At 47.3% G+C, this 27615-nt stretch overlaps 1 protein-coding gene across 3 annotated transcripts in view; it reads right to left on the minus strand.

The window, feature by feature from the left end:
• FNBP4 (formin binding protein 4) overlaps positions 1-27615 on the minus strand; it is a 573393-nt gene that overhangs the window by 285231 nt on the left and 260547 nt on the right. For all 3 annotated transcript variants that reach the window (XM_069623086.1, XM_069623085.1, XM_069623087.1), the window contains exons 12-13: positions 27090-27223; positions 26052-26236 (exon numbers count right to left, since the gene is read on the minus strand). In XM_069623086.1, the coding sequence (XP_069479187.1) occupies positions 26052-26236; positions 27090-27223 (319 nt within the window). The remainder of the gene's footprint in view (positions 1-26051; positions 26237-27089; positions 27224-27615) is intronic.

Raw genomic sequence — 27615 nt, forward strand, 5'->3', positions numbered from 1 at the left:
TTCTTCCAAGGGATTGTGTCCTCCGACGTATTCCTCATCTTAGATAGGCTCCCATAGCAGTATTCTATTATCGGAGGAGGGAGTACTGACTTCACGCCGTCTCCTATTGATGAATAGAATACAGTACAGCCCTTCCAAACCTAGTCTCTTGACTAGAGGAGGAGTCCAAATTGTAAAAACGTGTAAAGGTATGGAAAGACGACCATGTAGCGGCCGGACAGATGTCTTTAACCGGCACGCCTCTTTTGAGGGCCGATGAAGCTGCAATACCTCTGGTCGAATGAGCCCTAAGGTTTTGAGGGGGCTCTTTCCCTGCCAGTTTATAACATTCCAAAATGGCTAGAATGATCCATCTGGAAATGGTCTGCTTAGTTATTGGTAACCCCAGCTTGTGACCTGCGTAACCTACAAACAGCTGGTCTGCCTGTCTTATCCTGGCTAGTCTACTGATGTAAAAACTTAAAACCCTCCTAGGGTCTAGCCTGTGTAACTTCTCCTCCTTTTTCCCCGGGTGAGGAGGAGGATAGAAAGATGGTAGAGTAATCTTCTGAGTGATATGGAATTCAGAAACCACCTTTGGGAGGAAATTAGGCTTCACTTGCAGGACAACTTTGTCTTTGTGAAATATTGCGTGAGGAGGTTTACAAGAAAGAGCTTGTAATTCGCTCACCCTTCTAGCAGATGTAAGTGCTATTAATAAAACAGTTTTAAGAGTAAGGAATCTTAACGAACAAGAATGGAGAGGTTCGAAAGGTGTGCCCATCAGGAAAGTTAGTACTAAGTTTAAATCCCATAGGGGAACTTGGAATGGTCTTGGGGGATAAACATTGGTTAACCCCTTTAGAAACTGTATTACCAAGGGTAATTTGAAATAGGATGGTTCTTCCGCAGTACGCTTAAAGATGGATAGCGCTGCGAGATAGCCCTTAATGGTGCCAACTTGAAGGCCTGAATTTGCCAAATATAGTAGGAAAGACAAAACCATTGGTGTACCACATGAAAAAGGGTCGATATTCTGTTCTCTACACCAGCTGCAAAATCTGTTCCAGCGGCAGCGGTATAAAGACTTTGTTGCTGGCCTCCTTGCCGAAAGCAACACCTCCATATCATCATCAGGGAGGTCCCAATCCTTGTACCTCAGCCTTTCAGAAGCCAAGCGTGAAGGTTGAGGGTTTTGATGTCTGGATGGAGAACCTGACCTCCCTTCTGTGAGAGTAGGTTCTGAGTGGAAGTCGAATTGGAGGGCAGATGGACAAGTCTAGAAGGTGTAGGGGAGGAGTGGTCCAAAAGACCCCTCCTTGCCTACATCCCCTCCCCAGGTGAGGGCCATGGCTCATTGGGCGTCCCCTCAGACCACCCGGGCCCAGGTGGTGGAGGGTTCACCTGCTGAAGACATTGCCCACACGTATTGAATTTAGCTAGGCCCAGAAACCATTTTGTCTATCAAAGATGGTGTGAGCTCAGCGCACTGTAGCGCGGCCCCCACTCTCGGAGTGTTTCAATTATCCCTGTCGCCGCAGCACCCTGGCAGATCCGCTGTGAGCCAGTTCCCACGAACAAAACGGACATGAGCTAGCATAAGATACTAACACTAACATTTCACCGTCCACAGTGCATCACTGCTCCCAGCATGACCCGGTCAGCGAGGCCTGGGTGATGGGGAGACCTGTAGAATGGTCATCCGATGAAAGCAGAAAAATACCCAAATACGAATGTCAAAACCTACTTGTAATACGTGTATCCTTTCCATAAAACTACTTCTACTAAAGAAACCTGTAAAATTGTGTAATTATTGTAAGAAACGCATGTTTACATGACACCAGCAATGAAGGACCCACACCCCTGCAGGGGTGTGCAAATGATAAAAAGCATTCCGGGGGATTATTCTCTATATGTATCATTGAAAACCGTACATCCCGCGGTCCCGCGCCAGAACTGAACTACTGCTGCTAGAGTGCAGGGGAGGACGAATGCAACTATACATAAGGCTCGTGTGACAAGACGTGGGCAAATGCGCCGTCATGTGTACACATCTACAGCCCTTATATGCTATTACCGCCGCGTACAATGGCGGGTCCCGTTCTCTATGCTCCACCAACCACACTACTACCTCACGTAATGCAAATATATATGCATATTACTAAATGCTGTAGCTGTTAAAACAATGTACTAGTAAGGTGCTCAGACTGGCTATATCCGAGAGACATGTAGTGAGTTGAAATGTATGTTTTCAAGTGATCCAAATGAGTATTATAAGAATGTTCAAATGTTTATGATGTTCTCACCAAAAGTCGGCAACACACAAGAAAAATACCTTTGCTAATATGTGCAAGGCCATTTTCTCCCCACCCCCCCCCACACTGCAAAGTCTACCAAATAAGAGAGCTGAGGCCTGCGCCACGCTGCTCCACCTCCCCCAACCAGGCTGGAGCCGCTTCAAAGATTTGTAGTCCCCGCTGCCTGCCACCTGCATTATTTACAGCCCAGCAGTAAACCTCCGCTTGAATACACAAATCCAAAGGTGCCCCCTCGTAAACCTCACAACCCCCCGGAACACCTCAGACTTATGACCCGGTGCAACGAAGACACCCAATACTGTGGCAACACACAACAGCCCATTCATAATAACTTCTAACTAGACAGAAAGACATGTACCGCCCGTCCCATGCCCGGAGACTTAGCCCCAAGACCTATGGTACCGGTCAAACAGGACACTGGTAACCATGCACGGATAAATCACCATCAAACCCCTCACAAGGTGCATTCCTCCTGTGTTGCATTAACCTATAGAATAACCTATTGATAGATTTACTAAAGAAGATAACATTGCAATGACAGCATGACTGCGGCGTGCATGGCATAGGGCAAATAAGTCAGGAAAAGACATTCAACTCTGACACTGGCCACAATGGCACAACAACACCGCCCGGATGAACTCAGCTGACCTGCCAGGCCCAGCCCAACCCACGAGGCTGACCAGTGACGTCCTCCAGCCAAGGCCAACCACATCGCAGCAGCACCTATAGCTAGTCATCGCCACCCAATCCCATTGAACTTGTGCCCCTTATAGTATGTAGGTACTGATGACGTTTTTTGTAAATATATACGCCTGTCTTTGCTATTGTCAGACAGAGCGCTCTTGGAGTTTGCAGAGTTCTTTGCATGCCCTATTCTGATTGATAAACTCCCATTTAAGCTCACCCGCACTCTGTCTTGGCTTTATTCCCGACTTGGGAGAGTCCGTCATTGTCTCTCATTGCGGGGAGGATCGTGCTGGCTGGGGAAGCTTGCCTTCAGTGGTGACCCCGAAAGCGTGATTATTATTATTATTATTATTATTATTATTATTTCCCGACCTAACATTACCGTCCCCTTTTGGCACGAGAATCTCTGGTCGAAAAGGGATACGCACGGTGCGCCGGCTCCGGGAGGCTGCCCGCCAACGGCGACCGGTACACTAAGAAGTGCGCACTCAATAGAGAGGGTACGGGATCCCGGTTGAAAAATCCCCTTTGAGTACCGCTCGCCGGAGCCGATGCTGACTGTTGAGCGGACGGCAACACTGCCTGGACGGACCCAGTTTCGGAGACTATCGGTTCAAGACGGGCACGTGAGTATTGAGTGCGAGCGATCGTAAAGGGAGTGGAGGAAGAAATTTAGGACAGAGAACGAAGAGGGGTAGAAAAGGGGGGTACGCAGATCTACTAAGGCTCATCCTAAACTTTCTTTGCTTTTTCTTTGCATATGGCCATTAGGATTAAGAGGTGAATAAGAGATAAAAGTGACGGGAACCTAGCTCCGAAAGGGGGTGGAAGGCGGCGCCGCATAGTGCTATCTTGACTAGTACTGGGAATATATGAAGAAGTGGATAATAAGATAAAAGTGTCTGGCAAAGGGGGACACGGAGAATATATTAGTGACTGCTATTTCTTCTTTCTATTCTTTTCTTTAGGGTTGGGGGGAAAATAAAAGTGAGATCAGTACAAAACGTTAAGGAGAAAATAAAAGAGAGAGTCCTACTAGAAGAGGGAAGAGCAGACCTATTTATATATATGCGCATCCATATATCTGAATAAGACGGACAGGGACAGCCGGCTAGGGAGGAAAGGGAGGGCAGCGTGACTTGTGAATAGAGTGTTACAGAGAGGTGTGTGCACCTCGTATGCGTCAGAAGACAATTTGGTGCTGTGGGTGTGTAAAATGGTTATAAATGTTTAGTAATTGAATGGTCATGGTAAGTGTGGCCGGATAAAGCTTCTTGAAGACAAAAATGACAAGGTGAAGTGAGTGTGTACCTTTTTGATTTCCGGGTTAATATTGTCAAAATCACTGATGGTTTGCTCTTGTATGTGCCCCTCCCCCCCCAAAGAGAATAGAATAGAGACTGTGTACAGCCAGTTTTGTATTGCGCAGGCGGGGGCAAGAGCACAAAGGAGCCCATTATTGAATGTGAAGTAGAAGACGAAACCCATATTGGTAATAGGTTTACATTGTAATTGTGGACACACAGAGACACACAAGTACTAGGAAAACACAAGTACTAGGAAAACACAAAGATGGGGGCCGAAACACCCTTATCACATATCTGTAAGAACCTACCAGGTTATGCGGAGCGAATTAAGAAATATGACCAATGGATAACAGAGCTGAAGGGAGAGGGGTTACCCCAGATATGGCCCGAGGGGGGGTCATTTGATAAGTGTTCTGGATATGGTGGCCACATGCATTTGTTTGAAATACAAGGGGAAGCAGTTGCACAATAGGAGGGAAATATTAGATCTCTGGAGGTTATTTGAAGAGATACCACCGCCTAAAGCACCAGCATTAAATCCTGACCTACCATACACCACTGACAATCCACTGATGATACAGAAAGATGCTAAAGAATCGTCAAATGTAGAGCCACCAATAGAGGTAATAAGCTTGTACCCGATATTAAACAAGCCTGTGCCCGCAGAAGGGTACAGTGATCCCACTTATGTGCCTCCCCCGACAACTACTACACCCCACCGGCCCACGGCACCCCCGCCATATGAAAGTACAAGGGAGCGAGCCCAGGCAAGTACACAAAGGGTGGACATAGAAAAGCTAACAGATGATTTACAATCCAGACTCTCAATAGCGAAAGATGAGCTCTCAAGGATAAAAGACATATGTGAACAAACAGCACTTAATGCAGCAAGATCAGGGCGCACATCTAGAGCGCCGAGTGAGAATAGAACACTCGAAGACGGGTGGAAAAAGGGTGAGATACTGTTCAGAATTGAGGAAGAACCAACGCGAATAATCGAAGTAGGGACACGAGAGGAAGGTATTGATAATGAAGAAATGCCTATAGGGGACAGAGAGGAACTACTATGTGATATAAGGGACGATTTAGAAGAAAGCGACAGGTTGAGCATGGCAATGGGAGGGGGAAGTGAAGGGGTGGATGGTACATGTTCACTGAGAACATTGGATGAGTGGACGGGGCGATTAAGGAACAGGGTGGGGAAAATGGCATCACTGGGAACACCAGCAGCCAAAACGGGTGTAGATGCAACGACAAAAGGAAGGCTACAGCTCCCATTGATACACAGGGGAGGAGGGAGCCCGAATTATATCCCATGGGCTCAGATGGATAAAGCCAATTTTTTAAAGCTATTGCCCCCGTTATCGGGAGGCGCAAGTAAGTGGATATAAGCCTTTGAGAAACACACTGCCGGGGTACCCCTAGCAATAGGAGATGTGAAGAGCTTGCTTGTATCAGCAGTGGGGGATCAGGCTGATAGAGTATGCGTCAAGGCCGGTTTCCCGGGAGTAACATTAGACTGCGACCGCCATGACGGGGCCTCCTTTAACACAGTGTTTGCAAGGGTGTGGGATGCCTTGCGAGAAACGTTTCCAGATACGCCAGACTTACAGTCAGTAATGCAGTGTACAATGAATGACGGGGAGGAGGCTATGGATTACATTTTTCGGGTCCAAGAGATGTGGAGAGCAGAAACGGGCACGCCCTGGTATCAATCGACATCTTTATTTTACTTCATTATAAAAAGAGGGCTCCCAAAGGAAGTGCAAAAGGCGCTCGACAAGATAGCAGGTATTGAAGCGAAGGGATGGCCTGAGATTCAGAGCATAATAGTACACCATTGTAAGCGAATAAAGGAAAGGGAGAAGGAGATGGCGCAGAAGAGATTGGCAGACGAAGCAAAACTAGTGCAGACAAAGTTGGTGAAGGTCGCAGCGGCTGTAGCCGCACTCCCCCACAGCAGGGAGGGAGATGAGGAGGAGGGGCTGGTAGCAATACAAGGTAGGATGGCAACTAATTGGGCTGGAGCAGGACAGCGGCAGTGGAACGAGCAGGAGCAAGGCGGAGGTCCGCAGTGGCAAGAGTGGACCCCTCGAGGGGGACGAGGTGGGTACAGGGGCCGAAGAGGAGGTGGACCGGGGTACGGGGGAATGGGAGGAAATGGATGGCAGGGCCCTAGAGGTGCACAAGGGAGTTGCTGGAACTGCGGAAGATGGGGGCATTATTCTAGGGAGTGCAGAGCCAGACCCAACAACGGGTTCCAAGAGGTAGAACAGTATGGCCATCCCCACCCGGGGAGCCCATATGGTCTTCCAATGGGACAACAACAACCGAGAAACCCAGGCCAAGGTAATAATGAGCAACAACAGGGGCACCAGTATAGAACACAGAACCACCCACACAACAATGACAACATGCAGTACACGCCAGGCAACCCTTTTGCGACAACAGCAAACGGGGCCCCCGCACCAGCACCAGCACCTTACAACGGCATGTCAGTAGTTTCAGGAAGTGTCTTTAATGAAGGGGGGGGCGATGAGACACCCCGCATAGGACAGCCCACAGAGAACACTTGCGTGTCCAGTTCTATCTACCACCTACGATGCAGCAGAGGAACCATTGGTAGGGGCGCAGATAGGAGACAAGCAGTTCATATTCATGGTGGATTCGGGAGCGGAGAAATCATGCATCAGGGAGGGCCGGTTCCCGTTATCTAACCGGAAGTTAGAGACGCAGGGGTTCTCTGGGGCTGTAATTGAAGTTCCTTACACAGAAGCATTGGACGTAACAGTGGGGGGAAAGACTGTAAAGACACCCTTACTGTATTATGAACACTCACCAATAAATTTATTAGGGAGGGATCTCCCGAGTAAACTCAACATGACCATATCATTCACTGAGAGAGGTATAGTGTGTTCAACACCCGGAATATGCCCATTGCGTGCAATGTTGGTAGTACAAGCCCACACGACCACACAAGAAGTACGAGGTTTGCCGGAAAACGAGGAAATGTTTATTGAAGGGCTAAAGACATTGGCCCTCATAATTCCAGGAGCTGAGGAAGATGGATTGGAGGATTCCAGCAGCGTTCCTCTTCCGCCCCATAGTGTCCCCCCGACACAGCACCAGGGTCAGTGGTATCATTAGACTTGCACGCTGTACAGGTATCAGCGGAAAGGATTGCGGTGATTGGAGTAGATAGGGAAGGATGTGAGTGGCGTACAGTACTGTGCACGAATGCCAACATCACCCTAAGAGACTTAACAGATGAGGATCTCTTTTCAGATGCAGAGGGGGATGGTGAAATTGTAATGGAAATAGCGATGCCCTGTGACATTTTGATTCAAGTTAGGGAAATCCCCGCTCAACTGATGGCAGTGGTAGGAGCACCGCCGTCATTCTTTGATGATGACACGAGACTCGTACCAAATAATTTGTGGACAACAGGCCCCCATGATGTAGGGCTGTTGCATGGAGTACAACCTGTGATAATAAAACTAAAGCAAGGAGCAATTCTACCCCGAGTGAAACAGTATCCATTGTCCCGTGAAGCTGAACAAGGGATAAAAGAGACAATAGATGCACTACTAGCACAAGGGATAATAGTGCCTTCAAACTCCCCATGTAACATGTATTTATCCAATCAAAAAAGCGAAAGGAGGGTCTTGGAGGATGATACAGGATTTACGCCCCCTAAATGATGTAATTCAGAAAGAGTTCCCTTTGGTCCCGAACCCTGCATCAATATTATGCAGCATCCCAAAAACGGCATCACACTTCACTGTAGTGGACTTGAAAAACGCATTTTTCTCAATCCCCCTGGCTGAAGAGAGTAGATACCTGACAGCATTCACACTGGGGGGAAAAAAGATATGAACACTGCAGATTACCGCAGGGATACTGTGAGAGCCCAAGCATATTCAACCGCATATTACATGAAGACTTGGGAAACCTATCAGTTGAGAGTACGATCATTCAGTACGTAGACGATTTACTAGTGTGTGCACAAGACGAAGAAACATGTAGAAAGGATTCAACAACGCTCCTGACTCTATTGGCCAATAAGGGGTACAAGGTAGACAAGGAAAAGCTACAGTACTGCCTGACAGGTCTTATACTTGGGACAGCTGATATCAAAAGATGGAAAAAGAATAATCCCAGACAGGGTAGAAGCGATAAGATCAGTAGGAGACCCCACAACAGTGAAAAACATGCAGAAGTTCTTGGGAATGTGCAACTACTGCCGAGCATGGATATTAGACTATGCAGCATACACGAGACCCCTACTACAAGCACTCAAAGAAGCACAACAGGAAAATAAAAAAATAGAATGGTCAGAAGAAATGAGCGAGTCATTCAAATCATTAAAAGTTAATTTCAAGCGCTCCAGCGCTAGCAAATCCTGATTATGGACACGAATTTTACCTATTCTCGCACTGCAAGGGAACACTCATGACAGCTGTTCTGACACAAAAGACGTCCCTAGGACACAAGCTTTTGGCTTACTATAGTGGTACTTTAGATGCCGTGATGCAAGGCCATTTCGCGTGCGAGCAATCACTCGCTGCAGCCGCGTTCGCGATTGAGAAAAGTGCCACAATAGTAATGGGATGTCCTGTGACATTGTTTGTGGAACATTCACTATTTGCAATACGAGAGGTCAAAAAGCACACTGACGACATAGCGGACAACAGCCTATGAGATCATATTGTCTAGCGCCAATATTCATGTGGTGAGATGCAAGACAGTGAACCCCGCAACATTCATTACAGAAGCATGCACACTAGAGGACATGCAGGACCACGATTGTGCAACTTACACAGGAGAACGAGGGGAGGACAGTGGTGTGCGAGAACGCTCTGAGCGAGGGGGAAGTGTACTTCGTGGATGGGTCTGCATCCATTGATGTGGACACGGGAGAAAAACATGTTGATATGGCAGTGGTGAGGTTAGAAGACGGTGAGTATGAAACACTAGTACAGTACCGCCTCCCATCACATTACTCCGCACAAGCAGCAGAACTGATTGCGCTCATAGAAGCACTACATGCAGCAAAGGGTTGCGCAGTGACAATATATACAGACTCAGCTTACATGACGACAACAGTACATGGAGGTCTAGCGAGATGGGGGCGGAGGGGATTTCGACGGGCAGACGGAACACCAGTACAACATGCAGAATTGTTGAGAGTTAATTGAGGCCCTACAAAACCCTACTGCGGTAGCAATAGTGAAGTGCCAAGTACATACATCCAACACAGACGTGTCTTTGGGAAACGCGGCAGCGGACGCTGCCGCCAAGGAGGCTTCCTAATTTCAGAAATATGAAGCAGGTGAGTACATGCTGCAGCACCAGACAAACGAAGAGCTCCCAGAAGGGTACAACATGATGCCTATATCACAAATACTAGAATTACAGGAAGGAGCTAGTGCAGACGAAAAATTGATGTGGACAAAACGAGGGTGCAGCAAGTCGGCGACAGACTTACTGTGGCGGCAAAACAACTCAGGGAAAGTGGTAATGCCAATCAAGTTATTGAAAATTGCGTTTCAACAACTACACTTCCCTGCACACAACACCAAACAGCACATCGCAGCAGAAATACAGGAAGAATGGTTTGTGCCCTGTCTCCAGGAGCACTTATCTCGATTAGCGATGGAATTCACAACATGTCAAATATATAATTCAGGAATGACATTACGCACGCTCCGGGGAACAATTCCAAAACCCATTGGCCCATTCAGAGAGCTACATATTGATTACGCGGACATGGGGGAAAGGTGTAATGGAGCACGGTACATGATCGTGGTTGTATGCCCATTCTCAAGGTGGGTAGAAGCAGGACCATATGCACGACCTGATGCCAAGAGCGCTGCAAAGTTCCTAGTCAGGGAAGTGTTCCCGCGCTGGGGAATTTGTGACGTTATTCGCTCAGATAATGGCACTCACTTTGTAAATGAGCTTTTCAAGGAAGTAACTACATTATTGGGAATTAAACGTTCGATTTATCATCCTCAAAGTAATGGCGTAGTGGAAAAGATGAACGGACTGTTAAAAGGCAGGTTATCAAAACTATGCTTTTCATTGAAAAAGAATTGGATTTACTGTCTGCCCCTTGCGCTATTTGAGCTCAGAAATCAGCCAAGCAAAGACCACCATTTGTCCCCGCACGAGATTGTGACTGGGAGACGAATGTGCACAGCACACTCCACTGCGCGAACACTCAGATGCACACAGAAGCGCCGCGATATTGGGAGAAGAGTTCACAGACTATTTGAAGAAATTGACAAGGGCAGCGCGCGCAATATCAAAGCAGCTCTCTCCACCCTTCACAAGAGAGGAGGGAAACATAACACGGTCTGTCACGGAGCCTGAGCAACAGCTACAGCTGATGCCGGGCAAATTCATTTATGTCAGGAGTTTTGTGCGTCGATGGAATGCACCACGGTTCCATGGCCCATACGAGGTAGTGTTCTGCACGCCCACGGCAGTAAAAGTAAAGGGCCTAAAATACTGGGTACACTTGACAGATGTACAAAAAGCATATAGTAATGTGCAAGAGGAGGTAGATGAGAAGGCACAGACAACAGCAAACGATGCACCTGAGCAGAATGTCTGAATATGAACTTGTGTATGTGTGACAGTAACGGACCTGAATGGGAAAATGACTGATAAGTATACTTGCATTCTTTTTAAGATGTTACTGGGGGAAAAAAAAAAAAAAAAACGTTTTTCCTTTTTTATCTTGTGGACTTATATGTAATTAATGAAGTGATCAAATAATGACGTGTTTACACCCTTGTCTGTGAATACCCTTCCCTGCAGCCCTACCCGCTTCCATTCCCCGTCAATATATAACTGGCACTGGTAGCGCCCACAAAATGTTTACATTCCTGCACTTAATGCACTTTTATATCTCGAACAGGAACTACCATGGCATCTAACGGGCAGCCTGCAACGGATACATTTACTAGTGTTAGAGAGTGGTTAACTGAGAAATGCAGATATTCGTATGAATGTGGACTATCAGTGTGTATTACATTGTTTTTTACACTAATGTTTGGCCTGGTCACATACTGGTTAATAGCGTTCATCTCTATCGAGATAAACGAGGGGGGAGGGACTAACAGCACTACTGTAAGTAATGCAACCACGAGTGTAAATACTAAGGAAGGTGACTTCTTGGTATGGGACGGGACGAAACTTGTATGGGGTTATTATACAACACCATCCAATGCTGTCATGATAAAAAACGAAGAGCTACAGGGTGAAATGCAAAATAACAGTGTCCCCGCCAAAGATATCCAATTATAATGCTCACAGTCTAAACGACCGAAACCCCTCCGCCATATCCTTGTTTTATAACACCCCTACCAGCCAACCTGCCCCCATAGCTATAGACACATTGTCAAATAATAGAATGGAAGAAAATGGAAGAATTAAAGCAACACATGAAATATTATATGATGATTGGGTGAAGGGGGCGGGAAGGAGAAAGGGGGGTCTACTGTGTCTATCACCATTGAAGCCGGGAAGTACAGTAGGAAAAGAAATAACAGAAGAAAAAGGGGAGCCGAAAGGAGGAAGTATGATGAGTACTATGGGTTAGGATTAGATAGAATGGAAGACCCACGACACCCCCATCAGACAAATAAATGGTATGCGGATATGAGTGCCACAGCGAAACAAACAACAAACGAGAGCTGTTATGTCTGCTCCCTCATTCCTCATGCTTCAGGTACACCCAAAGTATTGCTACCCAAAGAGTTGCCAATTATAGATGCCCAATGTCTCCATCTCACGTTATGCAGGATTAAAAACTCCTTCCAGGCACATGGAGTTACTTTTAGAATGCTGCAGAACGAGAAAACTTGCTATCCAAAGACGGCAGGGGTGGTATGTCTGGAGGAACCATTTTTTGTAATACAAGGGACACTTTTTTCGGACAACAAGTGGAAGGATGAAGAAGTAATGTATAAAGCTGAAGCACTGAGAGGTGTGGCACCAGAGAAATTGCAATGGATAGAAGAAACATGCACACCAGCATGGAAGGAACACATTTCAAAACTAACTTGGGTAAACGCCATTGAAAAACCGTTCAAACTACAGAACGAAATAGACTATGAACTATGTTTTAAAGGAGAGGGGAAAACCTCCATGGGGACAAACAAGAACTGTAACAAGACCCTCACCATCCCAGATCTGAGAAAAGGGACAGCGGCCCTGATGGACACGTACTGGGTATGCGGCAGCCAGGCATACCTGCACCTTCCCTCGTCATGGAGTGGCAGCTGCTCAATGGCCACTCTGCACTCAGCCCTAATGGTAATACCAGAAAGCCACATAGATGGGAGCAAAAGGACACAGGAACGCATACAACAGAGTGCAGCCCAGCCGACTGCGGAGTCACAAATGTATGTCCTGTCTTCCGGGAGCAAGGGAGAGGTGCTAACCCGTAACAGACGAGCATCAAACTACATATCAAAGGCATCATCAGAACTGTTGGCTCAGATCCCAGACATATATCGATTATTCAGCTCAGCAGAAACATTCTTTGCCTCACTCATCTCAAGTGTCCAAGCAAGGGCAACCGCAAAATGGCTCCAGATATCACGCTGGGAATTGATTCAGCTGGCAAATGACACCGAAGAAGGGTTCAACGTAATAAAAGTGGAACTAAGGGCTTTACGGCTGATGACAATGCAAAACAGGTATGTCTTGGACCTGTTGACGGCGATGGATGGAGGTGTTTGCCGAAAAATTGGAAGTGTCTGCTGCACTTTCATACCTTCCGAAGACGCAGAAAACGGCTCCCTGTCCCATGTGATCGAAGCAGTACACAACCTAGGAGAAAAATGAAAATGGAAGGTGGAGCAGAAGACAGTACGTGGTTCGATAACATCTTCTCCTGGGTCCCCTCATGGCTTGGAACGACTGAAATTTTTGATGCCAGCTGTGGTGTTCCTCCTTTTAATTTTTTGCATATGCCAGGTGGGTCTTCGATGTGGTGCTATCGCAGTACCTAATGGTGCAATGATGATGGTGACAATGGGCAACACCCGTGGGACAATGCAAACTATGCAGGAAGTGCAGGTACAAACCGAACTGATGATACACCAAGGTATCAACTAGTGCCTAGGTATCATGACAAGGATATCAGACAAATTATGGCACACCACCATCAGAGAGCCCCGTATACTAGAATGGTATCAGGAGGTGTGGGTAGACTTGGAAGGAGAGAGCGGATGTATATACCTAACCTGTACCCCAGATGAATATGCTAGGAGGGGTGAGAGCTTAAGGGGGGGTGTGCAGAGCCTGGATGCCGATAAAAGGCACACCAGCATGGGATGAGGCAATTATGGACGAAGAAGAGTGTAGGAGATTGAAAGAGTTAAAGAATTTGTTACTTAAGTAACGAAAGGGGGGAAATGTAGGGGAGGAGTGGTCCAAAAGACCCCCCCTTGCCTACATCCCCTCCCCAGGTGAGGGCCATGGCTCATTGGGCGTCCCCTCAGACCACCCGGGCCCAGGTGGTGGAGGGTTCACCTGCTGAAGACATTGCCCACACATATTGAATTTAGCTAGGCCCAGAAACCATTTTGTCTATCAAAGATGGTGTGAGCTCAGCGCACTGTAGCGCGGCCCCCCACTCGGAGAGTTTCAATTATCCCTGTCGCCGCAGCACCCTGGCAGATCCGCTGTGAGCCCGTTCCCACGAACAAAACGGACACGAGCTAGCATAAGATACTAACACTAACATTTCACCGTCCACAGTGTATCACTGCTCCCAGCATGACCCGGTCAGCAAGGCCTGGGTGATGGGGAGAACTGTAGAATGGTCATCCGATGAAAGCAGAAAAATACCCAAATACGAATGTCAAAACCTACTTGTAATACGTGTATCCTTTCCATAAAACTACTTCTACTAAAGAAACCTGTAAAATTGCGTAATTATTGTAAGAAACGCATGTTTACATGACACCAGCAATGAAGGACCCACACCCCTGCAGGGGTGTGCAAATGATAAAAAGCATTCCGGGGGATTATTCTCTATATGCATCATTGAAAACCGTACACCCCGCGGTCCCACGCCAGAACTGAACTAATGCTGCTAGAGTGCAGGCGAGGACGAATGCAACTATACATAAGGCTCGTGTGACAAGACGTGGGCAAATGCGCCGGTCATGTGTACACATCTACAGCCCTTATATGCTATTACCGCCGCGTACAATGGCGGTTCCGTTCTCTATGCTCCACCAACCACACTACTACTTCACGTAATGCAAATATATATGCATATTACTAAATGCTGTAGCTGTTAAAACATAATGTACTAGTAAGGTGCTCAGACTGGCTATATTCGAGAGACATGTAGTGAGTTGAAATGTATGTTTTCAAGTGATCCAAATGAGTATTATAAGAATGTTCAAATGTTTATGATGTTCTCACCAAAAGTCAGCAACACACAAGAAAAATACCTTTGTGAATATGTGCAAGGCCATTTTCTCCCCCCCCCCACCCTGCAAAGTCTGCCAAATAAGAGAGCTGATGCCTGCGCCACGCTGCTCCACCCCCCCCAACCAGGCTGGAGCCGCTTCAAAGATTTGTAGTCCCCGCTGCAGCACCCAAGGCCACTGCCTGCCACCTGCATTATTTACAGCCCAGCAGTAAACCTCCGCTTGAATACACAAATCCAAAGGCGCCCCCTCGTAAACCCCACAACCCCCCGGAACACCTCAGACTTATGACCCGGTGCAACGAAGACACCCAATACTGTGGCAACACACAACAGCCCATTCATAATAACTTCTAACGAGACAGAAAAACATGTACCGCCCGTCCCATGCCCGGAGACTTAGCCCCACGACCTATGGTACCGGTCAAACAGGACACTGGTAACCATGTGATAAATCACCATCAAACCCCTCACAAGGTGCATTCCTCCTGTGTTGCATTAACCTATAGAATAACCTATTGATAGATTCACTAAAGAAGATAACATTGCAATGACTGAATGACTGCGGTGTGCATGGCATAGGGCAAATAAGTCAGGAAAAGACATTCATCTCTGACACTGGCCACAATGGCACAACAACACCGCCCGGATGAACTCAGCTGACCTGCCAGGCCCAGCCCAACCCACAGGGCTGACCAGTGACGTCCTCCAGCCAAGGCCAACCACATCGCAGCAGCACCTATAGCTAGTCATCGCCACCCAATCCCATTGAACTTGTGCCCCTTATAGTATGTAGGTACTGATCACGTTTTTTGTAAATATATACGCCTGTCTTTGCTATTGTCAGACAGAGCGCTCTCGGAGTTTGCAGAGTTCTTTGCATGCCCTATTCTGATTGATAAACTCCCATTTAAGCTCACCCGCACTCTGTCTTGGCTTTATTCCCGACTTGGGAGAGTCCGTCATTGTCTCTCATTACGGGGAGGTTCATGCTGGCTGGGGACGCTTGCCTTCAAAGGTCCGGGTACCGCGTTCTCCAATTCGGGGCAATTAGGATCATGGTTCTCCGGAATCTTCTCAACCTCCTGATCATTTGAGGAATGACAGGGACCGGTGGTAACGCGTACAGAAGCAGGAACTCCCAGTCCACTATGAACGCGTCTCCGAGCTCCTCTCGGGGGAAATTCCCTTGAGCAGAACAGGTCGCATTTCCTGTTTAGGCTGGTGGCGAACAGATCTACCTGAGGGGTTCCCCAAAGGGCGAAGATCTCTTGAAGGACTTCCTGAGCTAGCTCCCACTCGTGGGAGACTCTGTTCTGCCTGCTCAGAGCGTCCGCAAGGTGAACTGCCGATAGAGAGATTCCTTCTTGGATTGCCCAAAACCAGAGCTGCATCGCCTCTCTGCACAGGGGTAGTGATCCTACGCCTCCTCTTTTGTTGAGGTAATGCATGGCCACCGTGTTGTCCGTCATTATCAGGACGTTCTTCCCTTGTACAGCTGGCAGGAACTCCTTCAGCGCAAGTCTGATGGCTCAGCTCTTACAGGTTGATATGTAATCTGGACTCCGATGGAGACCAACGACCGCTGATGGTCAAGTCGTTGGCGTGGGCTCCCCACCCCGTGAGTGAGGCATCCGTGACTACTGTCATCTCCGGCCAGGGTTGCCAAAACTGTTCTCCTTTCAGAATGTTCTCCTGACAGGCCCACCAATGAAGGTCTCGAGCCACCCTGCCAGGAACCTGAAGAAGATCTGTCATTCTCCCTGAGAATTGTGACCACTGAGTCCTCAGTGCCCACTGGAGGGATCTCATTCTCAGGCGAGCCTCTGGCACTAGGAAAATGCAGGATGCCATGAGGCCTAGCAACCTCAGAAAGTCGAAGGCTGGGAGACATTGGGCATGTTGGAACTTGGTAACCATCTGTAGAATATCTTGAGCCCTCACCTCTGGTGGCGAGGCTTTTCCCAGGGAAGTGTCCAGGATCGCTCCTATGAACTGGAGTCTCTGGGATGGTATCATTTGTGACTTCTTTAAATTGAGTCTGTGAAGGGAGTGGCACACGTGATTTAGCTGGATCTGAGCTTGTTCCAAAGAAACAGCCCTGATCAACCAATCGTCCCGGTAGGGGTAGACGTGAATCCCTTCCCTCCTTAGACTTGCAGCCACTACCGACATTAACTTGGTGAAGACCCTTGGGGCGGAGGTCAGCCCAAATGGCAGCACTCGAAATTGATAGTGAGAGTTGCCAATTGCGAACCTCAGGTATTTCCTGTGTTTGAGATGGATAGGCACATGGAAATAAGCGTCCTGAAGGTCCAGATACCAACCAGTCCTGGAACCGAAGGGCCTGGAGGATCTGAGAAAGAGACCATCTTGAATTTGTCTTTTCTGAGGAATTTGTTCAATTCTCACAAGTCCAAGATGGGTCTCAGTCCTCCGTCTTTCTTTGGAATGAGAAAGTAAGGGGAGTACCAGCCCTTGTTCCTCTCCGCTACAGGTACCGGTTCTATTGCACCTTTCTCTAGCAGGTCCAAAATTTCCTGCAAGAGGAGCGGATCTGGAGCTTTCTGAGAGCTGATCCCCGGTGGATGACTGAGGTATACGTAGGTAAGGCAGGCAGTAACCTTGGGCAACTGTTTCCAATGCCCAAGCATCTGACGTGATAGCCTGCCATACCGCCAGATGTTGAGTCAACCTGCCTCCTACAGGTGTCCTGCGAGGGAAGTCCTCAGAGTGGTTTTGGGGCGGCTGATGCAGATGCCGATGGTAAAGAGGCACCTGCTGTTGCTGCGGCTTTTGAATATCTACCCCGTCCACCTCGGGTAGATCTTCTTTGTCCCCTTTGAGCCGGTCGTCCTCTACCTCTTCCGAATGCGGAGTAGAAGCGAAAGGACTTGCCCCTCGCAGAGGTTCCTGTGGGACGAAAGGGAGTCTGACGGATTGCAGTTCCTAGGGATTTTGCTGCTGCTTTTGAAGTTTGCAGTTTCTTTAAACTGTCATCCGCCTTTTTCCCGAACAAAGAAGAGCCATCGAATGGCATGTTCAAGAGCCTGGCTTGCACATCTGGGGCAAAACCAGACTCTCAACCAAGCGAATCTCCTGGTTGATGTACTTGCCGCCATTGCTCTGCCGATACTGTCAGCCGAATCAATGCCCGTCTGGAGGGATTCGCACATAGCGTCTTTACCGTCCAGTATAATATTCAGGAACGCATCCCTTTCTTCTCCCTCCGGGATGCAGTCAGCCGCTGTAGAAGCACACTCCCAAAGTGTATGGCTGAACCTAGCAAGGGTGCAAGTAGCATTAACAGATTTTAACGCCATGCTATATGCTGAAAAGACTTTCTTTGCCATAGCATCATATTTTTTATCGTCCCTGTCCTGTGGGACGGTAGGATAAGCCGTCTTGACATCGGTAGAGGATGCTGCCTGTACCACCAGACTTTCTGGGGATGGGTGTTTAGACAAAAACTCCGGGTCTGTAGAAGATCCTGTACTTTGTAGACAGTTTTTTATTTACTGCTGGTACGACATCTGGGGTTTCCCAGTTTGTCATGATCTTCCTCTGAAGAGCTTTATGAAAAGGCACCACAGGATCCTCCTGTGGGCCTTTGTCAAGAATATCCGTGAGGTCATCTTGTTGGAAAGATTGTGAAGGTGCAGACCATCCCATGAACTCTGTGATCCTGGCCATTAAGGCTCTATAGGGGGTTTCAGCATGCTCCCCCGGGTCTGGCCTAGCAAACTCCACCTCAGGGGAAGTGTCTAACCCACTTGCCTCATGTAAGGAATCATGAAGATCCTTTAACCTGCGTTCTTCACAGGAAAATTCCTCTAATTGGGGTTACAGGTCCCTGCAACTCAAATGTGTCTTCCTGTTCAGACAATTCACCCTCTTCCAAAATTGAGGACATAGTTCTCAATTGTTCTGAACTCAAAAAGGGAGTAAATCCCATTTCCAAGGCAGAGGGTGCCGAACTTGTCATTATCGGCCTCGAAAACGTCGATGACGCCGTCGAAGGCTTCCAACGTGGCGTCGAAAACAAAGGCGGAGGCCTCAGAGACCTCGACAGAATTGGAATTCTACTCGACAATCTCGAAGCCATCGACGTCGAGGACCTGGGGATAGTCACTGGGTGTGTCGTAACCGTGACTTTTCTTGGCGTCGACGCCGGTGTCGAAGCTGGCGTCGAGTCGACAGACCCGTGTGTCGAAGGTCCCTTCGACAACGGCGTCGAAGACAGACCTCGGCGTCGACGGAACCCTCGTCGACAGTGTCGACGGAACCGTCGAGGAAGGTTTGGAGGTCATAGTCCTACTCGAGGGTTCGAGACGCGCTCGAGAGGTTTCCTTCGCCGGGTACTGGGACTCGCAGCTTTTTTGACCTTCGGTTCTTTCGACCAGAGCATCGCTCTCGGCAGTCTTCGAGGGGGTCAAGGCTGCTTTCTCGAAGACGCTCATCATATTTTTGCGGAATTCCTCCCATTCAGCCCGGGAACGATGTTTCGGGGGCAAGGGATTCTTTTTGGCGAAACAGAGGAAGAGGAAGACGGAGAAGGGGATCTTCGACGTCTCCTCTTCGAGTGCTTCGATCTCGAGTGATGGGACCCACTCCGAGACCTGGAGCGCGAATGGTGATGAGGAGACGAGTGTCTCGACTTCGTCGACGAAGAAGCAGCTTTAAAAGTCTTACCTTTCTCCAGCTTCCCCCTACGCTCCTTCAGGGCCTTAGCTGTCATGGACATACAGTCCTCGCATTCCGAACAATGGTGTTCAGCTCCCAAACACCATAGACAAACTGAGGGTCAGTCAACGACATCTTTTTCCCACAATCTCGGCATTTTTTGAAGCCGGATCGAGGAGTTGTCGGTTCCGACGAGGAAGCCATTGAGTACGGATCGAATGACTCGAGGTAAATAGGATTAATCTGACTAAGAACTGAGCAACGGTATTCCGAGGCACTGAGTAAGCGCGGAAAAACGGAACTGAGCAACGGACGCTGCGCGCGGCCTTTATAGGCAGGATGACGTCGACGTGGCGGCTGTCGAGGGACATCGACTCGGAGGACGTCGACGCGCAGCGCCCTCTAGAGAGAAAACATTTTCCGAGGCCAGCAGAGCTGGAAGGAGATATCTAAGATGAGGAATACGTCGGAGGACACAATCCCTTAGAAAGGTTGGTTTATTTCACAGTTGGTTGCAAAGTGTTCTTCAGAAGGGAGCAATATATGTAACAATTCAAATACACTTCAAAACACTTGTTTCTCTAAATTAGTGGATACCCATTGGGGCTGGCACACAGACACTTCCTACACCCTTAGGCGACAAATAGCAAGGACACTTGACATTGATTTATCACTAGTACATTTAGAGCAATACTGAGTTTGGTGCAAAAGATTGGAGGAATAACAAAGGTTAACAAATAATTCACAAACCGGTAAGTACTTTTGAAAGTACTTACAATTGCAAATAGGTTTAACCCTTTCCTGGGGGGAAAGGTCAAAGCACAAGGTCAGAGGTAAAGAGGAGTCTCTCAGGGAGCAAGGACAGCCAATGTTAATTGCACAATGTCAAGGGTAGCTGAAGATCATTTGTAGTTAGGTAAAAAGTCTTGCAATGTTTTTAGAAATGTTTGTAGAAAATAGAATACTTGAGGGCCACAAGCTGGGAGGCCTGTGAGGGGAAAAGTTTCAGCAACTCTGCAAGGTAAACAAGACCGGTCTCAACTGAGAGCCAGTAAGGCTACACAACAAGAGGTAAGTGCTCATAGACTTTACAGTACCTCTGGTTGGAAAAAATGTTTCCAGCTGGCTTCTGTTCCTGTACAGCTCTGCAGATCCTGTTCCCGATCCTCAGTGACGGGGACAAACGGGAGGACGTCTGGGGACTCCTGCTCTGCAATGGCAAGGTCAGGGCAGCAATGGGCAAACTACAATTCAGCGGTCCTTCTGCATTTCAGCTCCTCGCGTCTGACAGCATATAGCAACACTGCGGTTCTCGGATACCACTTTAGACTTTCCTTGCTTCCGAGGTCCAGCACTCTGAGGTGGCTTGGCTTGGTCAGTCCTGCAACGCACACAATCTGGTGTTCCTCTCCCTGTAACTTCAGTTCCAGCCAAAGTGGCAATGCAACCAGCTTCGACAGGATGGCCAGACGGGCTTAATTTGGAGTTAATTGGTCCCACCGACTCAAAGGGCCAAGTCGTTCTTGCAGGGCTTCTCTAGTAGAGAAGAATTCGGATCTTGATCAGGCCTTCACCGGGCAAACCAACAGTCCCGAAATTGCAGCAGGCGTCTCTTTCAAGTTCTTCGTCACACCGCAGGGTGGCTGCCCTTGACGGAAAGCCAGCCAGCCAATCACCTTTGGGTGCATTCCTGTAAGCAAGGTGATTAAGCACAGGGAGTTTCAGGCACCTCCCTGACTTCCTGCCCCAGACATACTGAAGCCAGAGGCGGGCTTCACTCGTGAATCCCGCCAAAGACAAAACGAACAAAGGGACCAAACAGGGTTTGGTGCGCTGGGTAAATCTCAAGGAACTTTCTGACAAGAAATGGTGAAAAAAAAACGCCCAGGCCATTTTTACAAAGTGCCTTACCGTGGCTGAGAATGCAGCCCGCGGTAAAAACCCACAATGGTAGTAAAAAGTAAACCACTGCCACCAGCCATTCATTGTAGAAAGGGGAACATAAAAATGTTGAGAAACTAGACAAAGGGGATACTAAGTAACCCCTCCAGCACACAATGTTAAGAGTGTGTGCTGGGTCTAGAAAGTTACAAAATGTAAGTAAAGTCAATTTCACTTCACTGCTCTTGGAAACAGTTTCACCAAAAGAAGGTATTTAAACCTTTGGGAAATCTAAGGCACTTCCCTGTGCCACTGCACTGAAGGTGCTGTGTGACACAATGTAACTAACTGTCGTCTATGGAGTTTGTCAGACTCCAAAGTCATAAGAAACTCAGAATAAATCACATTAAAATTATATGAGTGATAACAAGTCCAAAAGTCAAGCAAAAAGAGCTGGGGGGGTCTAAGGTAGAAGGGAAATAACACATTTCTGAGAAGTCTCCCTAAAAAGAACTCTAAAGTGTGTTGCTTTCTTCCTTAAACCAATGTTCGCTCCAAGTTCTTTGTACCTCGTGTTAGGCAAAGATTATATGCAGTACCCTTTTGGTGCACTACAACAACCCTGACCTCCTGGCAATAGGAACCCAACCTTTGGTATAAGTCTACACTACATAAGTTGGTAGCATGTCGAGCAGCCAGGGTTATCTCAAGAGGGGTCAATGTGAGCTGTATGGGAATTACACAGATTCACAGTGACTAGTATTCAAATAAACACTTACACAAGGTTTCTTGAATAAATAATTTATCAGTCAGTTAGAATAAGCTTTCTTCAGAAGAGGGCAATATGAAAGCAACACACAAATACACTCCGTAACTACACACTCTTAGTTTCTAAATCAGTAAAGACCCTTTTGGGATGGCCCACAGTCACAACCTACACCCTCAGGTGACTCCAATAGCTAGGGTGCTGGGGACATTAATATTTTACTGTTGCATTTAGAAAACTCTTAGAACTTGGCCAAGGAAAAGGTTATTAGAACAAAGAGACCACAAATATTCTTAAGCAGGAAAATACTTTTGGATTCCCTAAGCAGAGTCATTCAGTATAACGGGTTAAGCCAAAGTCAATGGGCAAAAGTCTTATATGGGTAAAAGCACTTCTGGTAACTAAGTAGAAAAGTATTTGCACAAGGTTTTAGAAGTCTTTGAAGAAAAGAATCAATGTAGGGCCACACGCTGTTTAGGCTTGTGAGTAGTAGAAGATGCAAGCAACTGTACAATGAGAGGCAAGTTCTCTCAGACTTTAGAGTACCTTTGTATTGAGGAAAAAGTGCAGCAGATGACTCCTGTTCCTGTGCAGCTCTGCAGATCTCACTGTTCCTGGGCCTCAGTCAATGCAATGGGATGTCACTGCTCGCAACCGGCAATCTTTCCAACAAGTGGCACTTCGGTATTTCAGCTCCTCAGACTAAGCACAGGGAGCTTCGGGCACCTCCCTCACTTCCTGCCCACCCCAGAAAACCCTGGAGCCAGAGGCAGGCTTCACTCGTGAATCCTGCCAAAGGCAAAGCGAACAAAGACCAAACCTGGTTTGGCGTGCACAGTAAATCTCAAGGACCTTTCCACAGAGAAATGGCAGAAAAATAAGACTGGGGCAATTATGACAAAAATGGCACCCTTTGGTGCTTTACTGCAGCTGCTAACGCAGCCTGCGGTAAATGCACAGCTGGGTAGTTAAAAATAAATCACTGCCACCAGCCATTCAGTGAGAAAAGAGTAACAAAAATGTAACATGAGAAGCTAGACAAAGGGTATAGTAGGTAACCCCTCCAGCACCCTATTGTAAGATAGTGGGTGCTGGTCTAGAAAGTTTACGAATGCAAGTAAAGTCAGTGTTACTTTACTGCTCTTGGAAACAGTACTTTATCCAAAAGAAGGTATTTAAACCTTTGGGAAATGTGGAAAACGTCCCTGTGCCACTGCAATGAAGGTGCTGTGTGACGTATTGTAAAAGACAATGCCTATGGAGTTTGTCAGACTCCACAAACAAAAGAAACATTGTTCAAAGTCACATTAAAATTCATGAGAGAGTGGGAAAAAGGGTCTCACCATCTCCAGGTTAAAAAATTCAATACCTCAAAATCCAGCAAAGTTGTTGTGGGTCTCTATGGTGGAGGGAATTGTTGACCAAAGTTTGAATGCAGTACCCTCTGGGAATACTACAAACAACTATGACTACAGGTATAGGCAACCCAACCTTTGGTATAAGCTTGTACTACACAGTTCTGGTAGCGTGGTGAACAGCCAGGCTCATCTCAAAAGGGGTAATGTGAGCTGTAGCCGAGTTACAAAAATTCACAGTTACAGCTATTCAAATAGACTTACACTCAAGGTTTCTTGCATAAACAGTTATAAAGCCTTCTTCAGAAGGGAGCCACAGAATAGTAACACAAATACACTTCAATACTGTACACTCTTACTTTCTGAATCAGTAAAGACCCTTTTGGGATGGCACACAGTCACAACCTACACTCACAGGTGACTTCCGTAACAAGGGTGCTGGGGACATCAATACCTTACTGTTGGCATTCAGAATACTCTTAAAAAAATAAGTAAAAGCCAAAGGTTATTAGAACACAAGAATTTACAAATATTCATAAGCAGGACAAATACTTTTAGATAGTACTTAAAAGTCATTCAATTCAATAGGCTAAGCCAAAGTCCATAGGCCAAAGTCTTTGTATAGGATGCAGCACTTCAGATAAGTAAATGGAAAAGTCTATGCACACATTCTTAGGAATCTTTGGTAAAAAAGAAGAATCCAATGTAGGGCCACAAGTTGATTAGGCTTGCGAGTTGCAGAATTTACAAGCACTTCCACAGTAAGAGGTAAGTTCCCTTAGGCTAGTTTTATAGAACATTAGTAAATAAGAAAAAGGTGCAGCTGAAGACTTCTGCTCTTGTGCAGCTCTGCAGATCTCACCGTTCCTGTGCCTCAGTCGTGGGGATCAGAGGGAGGACTACCGGGGACTCCTGCACTGTATTGGCACCATCAAAGCTGGCAACCGGCAAACTTTACTTCCAGTGGCTGTTTCTCGTTTCAGATCCTTGCGGTACTGCAAATAGCAATAAGCACTGTTCCTGTCAAGGTGAACTTTGCTCACATCGGAGGTCCCACACTCAACTGAGGGGTGTCGGGCTTGGTCAGTCCTGTTTCGTGGGAGTCCGGAGGATCTTCCAAAAGCTTTCGGCCAGCTTACAAGCAACACACAGAATCTTGTGTCCCTCTCCTTGGCTATGGTTTCCTGCAGCAACTCGAGGCAATGCAACCAGCTCCGAGATGGGTGTCCAGGTGGCTTACTTGGGAGTCGATTGGTCCCACCAACTCAAAGGGAGAAGTCGTCCTTGCGGGGTTTCTCCGTCGATGCGAACTTGGCGATTCAGACCTGCAGCAGGGCTTCACCGGGAAAACAAACGGTCCAGGAGTAGCAGCAGCCGTCCTCTTCAAGCTCTTCTTCGGTTCCTTCGTCCAGTGGTCGACCCTGCCTTCCAAGCCAAGAGACTTGCCTTTTATTCAGTTTTCTCCCATTTAGTTTTCTCCCATTCATTCCACCCTAGCTGCCAGTCACCCAGCAGGGTGGCTGTCCTTGCTGGAAAGTCAGCCAGCCAATCGTCATAGATTGCATTTGGGTCTCCTAGGAGACTAAGCACAGGGAGTTTTGGGCACCTCCCTCACTTCCTGCCTACCCCAGACACTCTGGAGCCAGAGGCGGGTTTCACTCCTGAAGCTCGCCAAAGGCGAATAAACAAAGACCACACTTGGTTTGGCGCACAGACGAAAGCTTGAGAAGGACCTTTCGACAAAGAAATGGCGAAAAAAGAAGAGCAGGACCATTTTACCAAAGGAGGCTCAGCGCCATTTTGAAAAACATGGCGCCTGCTATTTAATATTAGCAGAGCTGCAGTCATGGTAGTTCATTGCACAACCACTACCACCAGCCATTCTGAAAGGAAAGGGTAATATGAGAATGCTACATGAGTAACTAGACATAGGGGATACCAAGTAACGGCTCCAGCACTCTATTGTAAGATAGGGCGTGCTGGGTCTAGGATTTTACAGGACTAAGTGAAGTCAATTTCACTCCACTGCTCTGGGAAACGTTTATCCCAGAGAAGTTATTTACTTTGGGAAACCTGAAAGATTTACCTGTGTCACTGAACTAAAGGTGCTTTGTGCCATAATTCTAAAAGATGTTGCCGATGGAGTTTGTTAGACACCAGAACCAAAAACAAACAGTGTATAAAATCACATAGAAATACATGAGTGGGAAAAAAGGGTCCATTCTCCCCAGCAAAGTTGCTGGGGATCTCTAAGGTAGAGGGAATTAGCACGTGTCTGAGAATTCTCCCTAACACCTCACTACAGCCCTCCTCCCTCTTTAGACTAAGCCCTGCTGCTCATCCATTGCTACCAATCCCTTGGGGTAGTTCAGGGCAAACAAGAATTATAACCCGGTTCACCGAAGGATGGGCTTTCCTCGGTTCCGACACAGGCAGCAGTTTTTGTAAATTCCCCCTAACACAACAGTCTTCAAGACCACATTGATAACTGCATTCTTGTGGCTGCAGCTTCTTCCCATTCACCCCAATACTTTCAGTGCAGGGTTTTATTAACTCACTTTACTTCTGTAACACAGCAAGATGAACGAAGGTAAAGCACGACGAAAAGGCTGTTACCTGCAAGATTGCTTGTGGAGTCCGTGGGAGGAGCAGACACCTTTGGGGCTTCATTAGGAAGAGCCCCAGCCTTGCCCTCCAGTGCTGTGGTCACCTCTTGTGCATCATCTTCATCATCAACATCAGGGAACTCCCACTGGGATTCGCCTGTTTGTTCATTTAGATAGAAATAACGCCTATGTTCCCTAAATCATAAGAGAAAGAAAAGGCTTTTAAGCTTTAAGTCCCAAAAGAGTAAAGCACATCTGGTCCTCACCAAAGAACACAAGGCTCATTCGGGAAACCAGTCACAGATGCCACACACAAGCTTGAAGACAAATGCACAGTCAGGAGGATTGTGGGGCATTCTAGATACTCTATGTCCCTATGATGACAAATGAAGCACTACAAAATAAACTCAGCTGCCAGGGGAAGGCCAGCAAATCAAAAGTGGGTCTGACATACAACAGATGGTAACATGTTCTCCTCCAGACTACCGAAAGAAGGCAACCTAGATGAGCAGGTCAGCAACTTCCCAGAGGGACTGCTGAGATCACTTAGCACAACAGCAGTGCAAGCTAAGTTGTTAAACTCTCTGGGAACTGAAAAATAAGAGCAAAGATTTTAAAGTAAAAAAACCATCAAGAAAACAAATAAGAATGTGAAGGTCTGACCTGATATAACAGAGTCCTAGCTTGATCTTTGTTCTCAGCTGCTGCCATGGAGGTCTTGAAAAACTTCGGTTACACGAGAGGTGGAGGCTCCAGAAATCCTGCAAAGTGCACAGAGCTGTCGCAAGCGCTCCCCCCATTCCCACCCTAAACAGCGCAATAACAACCTGGACAGGAAACATCAGCTCAGTCCAATCACGATGCTACTTTTTACATTTACTTATTTCTCCAGTTTGCGGCTGGCCCAAACTGTACGCGTGCTGCAGGCTGGGCCTGTTTAGCACCCTTTTCCAGTCTCCAGAGGATGTCACGGCATCAGGTGGCGGTGGTCACAAGTCATGTTTGAGATGTCAAAGGTGAAAGGTGAAAAGGGTAGAAGAGTGCGTACCTGTCCCAGTGGCAGGACCATCCCTTAGGAGTGGCGTTTATTTCATACTGTCTTATTTGTTCAGCTGCATCTTGAAGTTTGTGTTTGAGGTAATTTCCGTTGAGAGCACCTTCTCGCCAATCTAAGATTCGGGTCTACAAAGAGAGGATCAAAAGAATCAAAATGTTTGAATAGAGCAGCTCTAGAATTCCACCCTTTTAAACAAAGGCAGCTGTCCACAGGAAACAGATGGAAGGAGCAATACAATATTCAACTGTTCAAAGTGAAAGCAAAAGAGACACGTTGCAAATACTCAGATTCTCGTGGAGGACAAGGGCAGCAGCAACAAGTTTGTTGTCTGTCTGTGTGTTAAGATGGATTCCTAAAATCTGGCCTGGTGGCCAGATTTCAGGAAGCCTCTAGTTGTAGGTCAACAGTTGAACTCCGAGGTTAGCCGAACCCAATCAGGGTAAGCAATAGGAATGGTCAAGGTTTGGGCTCAGGAGAGGCGAGTGGGGTCATGGGTTCACAATGACATCACAACGTT

The sequence above is a fragment of the Ambystoma mexicanum genome, chromosome 11, assembly GCF_040938575.1.
Source record: "Ambystoma mexicanum isolate Mex_15411 chromosome 11, UKY_AmexF1_1, whole genome shotgun sequence".
Lineage (NCBI taxonomy): Eukaryota > Metazoa > Chordata > Amphibia > Caudata > Ambystomatidae > Ambystoma > Ambystoma mexicanum.